The sequence below is a fragment of the Haplochromis burtoni genome, unplaced genomic scaffold (assembly GCF_018398535.1).
Source record: "Haplochromis burtoni strain Fernald_Lab_line unplaced genomic scaffold, NCSU_Asbu1 Contig_42, whole genome shotgun sequence".
Classification (NCBI taxonomy): Eukaryota; Metazoa; Chordata; class Actinopteri; order Cichliformes; family Cichlidae; genus Haplochromis; species Haplochromis burtoni.
Genome location: NW_024582403.1, coordinates 281661 through 287820, shown reverse-complemented (window position 1 = coordinate 287820; position 6160 = coordinate 281661). Strand labels below are relative to the sequence as shown.

The 6160-nt window shown below is 38.2% G+C and overlaps 1 protein-coding gene across 2 annotated transcripts in view; it reads right to left on the bottom strand.

Moving 5' to 3' along the window:
* The window catches only part of trabd2b (TraB domain containing 2B), an 87205-nt gene that overhangs the window by 22239 nt on the left and 58806 nt on the right, over positions 1–6160 (bottom strand). For both annotated transcript variants that reach the window (XM_005920861.3, XM_042220059.1), the window contains one exon: positions 556–730. In XM_005920861.3, coding sequence (XP_005920923.1) covers positions 556–730 — 175 coding nt within the window. The remainder of the gene's footprint in view (positions 1–555; positions 731–6160) is intronic.

Here is a 6160-nt window from a genome sequence, read left to right as displayed (position 1 = left end):
CACACACACACACACACACACACACACACACACACACACACACATTTTCCTTAGGACACACTACACTATTCAGGAAACATTACCAGCATTAGCCAGGAATGCTAATTGAAACAAACAACTCACAGTTTCTTCATTTCTGAGATGGGAGTTGGCTGTAATTGAGACTTCTGTGTATGTGTGTGCACGTGTGTGTACACTTGGACAGATTCACAGTTTTTGAATGCCAGAGATCTGGGAACTATTGTACACTATTATTGTCCTGCTTTTTTTTCTCCAGTTTTGCTTTCAAGCAGAAAAGAGAGCAAATTTGTTCACTGTAAGCACACTTTAAAACTGACAGATTCTCTGTTCCAGACCAAAGTAAACCTGATCTATTCCATTTTTCAGTTACATGCAAATGCATACTCCCTGGAGTTGCTCTCAACATGTAGAATAGAGAAGAATCTCGTAACCAGCAGGTCAAAGGTCATTGCGTGAGTTCCTATAACATTAAAGTTATTTCTGCAGCGTTAAACCGATACTATCCTACAAATCCAATCTGTCTAAGAGTCTTACCTGCACCGAAAGCAAAAAAGTAAGTCTGGTTGGGATTTCTCTGCAGCAGGGCAGAAACTCGTCGTGCCATTCGCTCGTTGCGTTTGTAGATCAGCTCCTGGCGGAAGTAGCTGTCAATCTGCTGAGCCGTCATGCGGTCATGAGCTGGCAAAGAGCTGTTGATGAAGTGAGGCAGCTGAAAGAAAGAAAAAGACCGTGAGAAAAAGGACTTTCAAAGCCTTTGTGGTAAAAATCCATGGCAGAATTAATAGTAAATGAATCACTCAAATTTTAAATAAAACATAAAAAGAAAGAAAGAGCGTTAAAGAAAAGTGGGATGGAAAGAAAGAAGAGGGCTGAATGGTGGTGTTGGTGCCCATGTGAGTGTGACACCTGGCAGCCAGAAGTGTTTCTGATGTGACAGCTTGACAGAAACTGACCAGCGCAACGCCCTGCGCTGTACACTGATCTTTACATGAGAAAGCATTAACAAATGAAGGAGTTGGAAGGAGAAGTGTCAGCGCCATCTGTGTGTGTATATAGGTTTAACATTTCTGTGTGTGTGTGTGTGTGTGTGTGTGCATGTATGACGAAAACTGTTTACACAAATGTGTTTATAGGTGTGGTATGTGCGCTACATGAAAGACACTACAAGTGTGTATGCCTCAGTTCAATATATTGTGAAGTGTAAATGTGTTTAATTACTGTTTGATACATTAGCAGCCAGACAGACAGAGAGACCTGGCTCTGTTCCACTTTTTCCTCCATCAGTCGTTAATCTGTGAAGATGAGTGGGGGGGTTGGCGGTGGATTTAGGATTTGAGATGTCCAGTTCCTTAAGCCCCAGGATAGAAAATGTATCTCTCTGTATCTCGCCCTCCTTATATGACTTGAATACATACTTTTAGATTGATTCCCTCTACAGATCTATCACACACTGACAGTAATAAAGATATTTTTGTAAATGTAAGCACTATTTTCTTATTGAGCTAGATTTTTTCCCAATATCTCTCATTACATTCCAAGGTAAATAAAAATCTGCCATAACAAGAAAATTGGAATTCCATGGAAAGGCTTTTCTCCTTGGCTGGTTATTTACTAAGGGTCTAATTATAAGGCATTCATTCAAAGCTCTTCTTTACTTACAGAGGACGCAGTGTAAGCAACAGAGAAACATCAAGTGATGAAGATCTTATTTAGTTAGTAAAGTTGTTAGCAGTTTGTTCCACTCAGCGGCTGATTTAATTACTTAAGAAAGTGATTACTATGCAGTCACATTAATATAAACTAATCATTACCTAACAGTTTGTTATTATATCTTCCAGTCTGTTCTGTACAAAGTCATTGTATATAGCCCAATCTTACTTTAAAGTAGGACAGATTTAAATAATGGTGGGAATGTAGAAACAAAGAGGTTGGTTTTCATACTCTACACATATGCAGATGTGTTTAATCTGGATTTGTATTTAACTGTGACAAGGAACACTCATGCAAGCATGCTATTGCTGTCTAGAACTGAGCTACAAGTTTACACAACAGTAGAACAGCTGCAAATGGTGCGTAAATTAGCATGTGTATGTGTGTGTGTCAGGCCTGAAAACATGAGGGGATTTATTGCACCACATGTGAACGAGGTGCACTTCAGAATCCATCCAAAATCTATACGATGTTTCCTTTCAGTCACACCGTCTCAGTCTGTTTTGATTCATACTTCAGTTATCTTAATTTACAACAGAACATTGGATAATTTCATTTGTTTGTTACACAAATATACATTTCCATTAGTAAACATTTTCTCATTCCAGGATTTAGAGGTTTGTCATTTTTTCCATAGTCTACAGTTGGAATATATATTACTCTGCTTTTCTATAAATGTCTCATACTATTATTATATCCACAAACAAATCTTCACTGCTTCATTAACCTTCTGGAAGTTATGGAGATTTTTGTAAATATATTTTACAAATGTGATAAACTTCATCATGTGCTACCACTTCCAGTGGCGATATCTCTTTATGTACTGTTATATTGTAATATTAGTAAAAAATAAAGGCCAGGTGCTAAAAGGAAGTTTTACTTAAGCGCTGTCCATAAACCTGAGCCATTTCCACACATGTTCTGAAGCCCTGATCTTTTCTAGGTCTCGCAAGACGGAGCCACATGTGAGAACTCAAATGTCTCACGCAGTCAAGTCATACATGTGTTGTTTTCAACCTGCCAGAACACTTCTACAGAGTTTGTACAATGTTGGCCTGAACTGATGTATAAACCAAGCAGATCATATCAATACTTCATTTACTGCTGGTTAATTGGTGTCATATGCACTGCCTCATACATGAATACATCTATCCAGCCAGCTACCTTAGCTAAATCACACAGTATATATGCCGCAGCGCAGTGGACTATTCCTTCGTGTTTGCTACGTGTGACAAAGGACAGCTTTGGAAAATATCTTTGCCTCATTCTTCAGAAACTATGAAAGGTTTATGTGTGAAAACAGTTTTAGAATAAAAGATCAAGAAAAGAACCTTTCCCTCAAATTTCCCTGATTAAATTTGAACGGTTTGTATGCCACTGAATTAAAATACGTGCTTTTTGTTATAACCCAGCAGTAGAACAAAAAAGGCAGAAAGAAACAAAAGCGCATTTACACAATTATCTGTAGCCCAAGGCCTTTTTTATCTGTGTTTTGTCAGGGTGAATGACGCAGGTTTACCCAGATTGACAGCTCTATACGATTCATAAATAAAATAATGCAAACTTGGAAGAAAGTTATGGAAAAGTTTAAAGAGAGAGCTGAAGAAAAAGGTGCAGAAAGACTTCATGGCTGATGAGAGAGGATCGTGTGAGTGTTTCAAGACAAGGAAAAAAAGGGTTCGGTCAAAGAGGGGTCAAGGTAGGAGTGTAACGGTAAACGCAGATAAGTTATCACATGAAAAGCCATTAGCTGCTCTCCATCCCAACGTCCACAGGAAACACATAGTGACAGCAAGATATTTTCTCCCTTCCCCACCACTGGTACTGCTCTGCACTCATGTTCTCGTACATATCCTGCCAGCCGTTTACTTCTATTTTTTCCTTTCCCTTCGGATTCAGCTGTTTGAAATCCCCTTTCTCTTCTGCTCTTTCTTTCTTTTTTTGTAGCTCTGATGATATCGTGGCACTGAAGTGATAACAACTTGTAGGGACAACCCAGAGTAATACAGCATTTAAGAACATTTTCAGTCATATATTACCATATAATTTATGCAGAAACATAACAGATGTGGAAAACTAAACCTTTGAGACATAATTTTTCATCTTGGCACATCAGTCTACATTTTGATGGTTTACATCTCCAGGTAACTTTTGCCTATGTCTTTTGTTTTCTTCATTTTTTTTAATGTGTTTACTTAAATGAATGCATTCATCTTACTTCTTTTGCATTTCAGTTTTTCTTCTGTCTCACTTGTACTCTGTTTTTCTGATGAATTTGGGACCGGTTGAATGCTGAAACACATTAACCTCTCTTACACCGTTCCACTCACTTGTGGTCTCTGGCCTGCCATCGGCCTCTTTCTTATTTGAAGAAGATTGAGCTGAAAGAGCATCAGGGGTGTCGGAGCGGGGGCCACTGGATTAAGTCCTATCTATCAAAAAACACCTGTCCTTTTACAGCTCTGGAAGCTCACATTCACACAGACACACAAACCTGCAATAGATCATTAGGCTACAGAAGTGAGCTCTGAAGTCAGGCATCTGATTGCTGTAGCATATGTTGGGGAATGTTAATACATGTTATTATGACATGAGGAGCAGGGGCAAACTGGTATGATTTAAACTGCAGGTGAAATAGTGGCTAACAGCCCTTCATGGCTCACAGGAAGAAAAAGGTGTATAAAAGCAGACAATGAGAGAGACAGGCATAGAAACACGGAGAAAAAAAAGCAATCGCATGTCATTTGTCAGCGCTGAATTGTAAAGGCATTGTGAGTTTGTGTGTACAGTAAGTTTTTTCATATAGTGTGTGTCTCTAGTGGATATAATGTGGAACTCGAGCAGTGAGTTGAGGTTACATGGTCTTTTGGGTTTAATGGGACTTAAGGATCAGTGAGGGAGGTTGACACAGCATAACTGACTTATGAGGAGAGCGTTTGAGCAAATCTGCATTTAAAAGGCAGAGATGGATTGAGAGCCACTACATGTTGTGCCTACCACATGTATTTGTAGGTATGTGTGCATGTGTGTGTGTGTGCGTGTACTTAATGCCGAATGGCCTCTTGACAGCTGGGTATGAAGACTGATTAAGAGACCATCACCAAAGGAGCAAAGGCTATGTTAGGAAATAAGTTGGAGGAGGTTAGATGGTGTATTTACAGTGGAGTCCAGAGCTATTAAAGTGTCAGACTATCAAGTAACTTGAGGCTGAGAAGGATTAATATGGCAATGTGCAGATTTGTGGAATTGACGTGTAAGCCCAAAAGTTCGAGGTGACGATAGTGTAATGGCACAGAAGTGGGTATGAGAAGTTTGCCAACTCAAATCGAGGATCTGACAGATTCAAGTTCTGAACACTGTTACAGATGTTTTGCTACCACTAGCTAGTATTTTCTGTGAGGATTTTTAGTGAATCAGGAACGATAAGTAGACGATTCCCTTTTCCAGCAAAACATAGCTAACTTAGAAGTTCAAAGGTTCGCCTTTTTTCTGCTTTAAAAAATTGCAAAGTTAATAAATAAATATTTTGGTAGTTTCTGCAAATGAATTTAAGAAAGTTGTCTTTGATGGTTAAAAGTTTACAGCAGGGTATCAAAGCAAGTCTCACTTGCATGATACCTTAGGTCACTATTAAAAAAGAAAGAAAGAAAAAATCAGTTTCATGACCTAAAACACATATTCATATAGTGTAACATGTTTTTATGCCTGGAAGCAAACCTGGAACCATTCATCATTGTTTGGTAGCGAATGCAGGTTCCCATTCTTTTCAGTTCTCTCGGTAGAAAAAGAATGAATGTGTAGGTCTGCAGCTTAAATATAGTGTGCAGAGGATGATGCTACATGCACAGGTGTGATTAATCTGGTAAACTGTACTGCACTGAGTATGCAAGTGAGTTGAGATCAGTGCAGAATCTTCAAAACAGCTAGCTCTTAGTTTGCCTAAAACTGGCTGAGAGAAATTAAAAAACGACGGATTATGTGACAGTACATTTTAGGTCATTTTATTTAGTAATGCAAAAGTAATGAAATTAGTTATTCTGTCCAGTAAGTGACTATGTAATGTAGAAAAGTAACTTGTAATGTGTAATATCTTACTTTATTCAGTAACAATCCTAACATTGGCAATGTGATACCAGCATGAAAGTAACTTATTATCCAACTTTTTCACTGTAGCCAAACATTCCAACTTTACCAGTATGTTGCTGTCTGACCATGCAAAACTTTGGAATTTGGAAATATGTGAGAAATGTTGTAAAACTTTGTAAGGTTTGACAAAGTGGATTAACGGTATTAGATCCTTTGTATTATATTAGGCAGGCAATTTATTTTAGAGTCTTTATGTTGTTTCTTTTTGCCACAAAAAACTTGTTTTAACTGGTTTTGAAGAATTTTGACACAAAGCTATTGAAATCAGTCCTAAAAAGTGAAC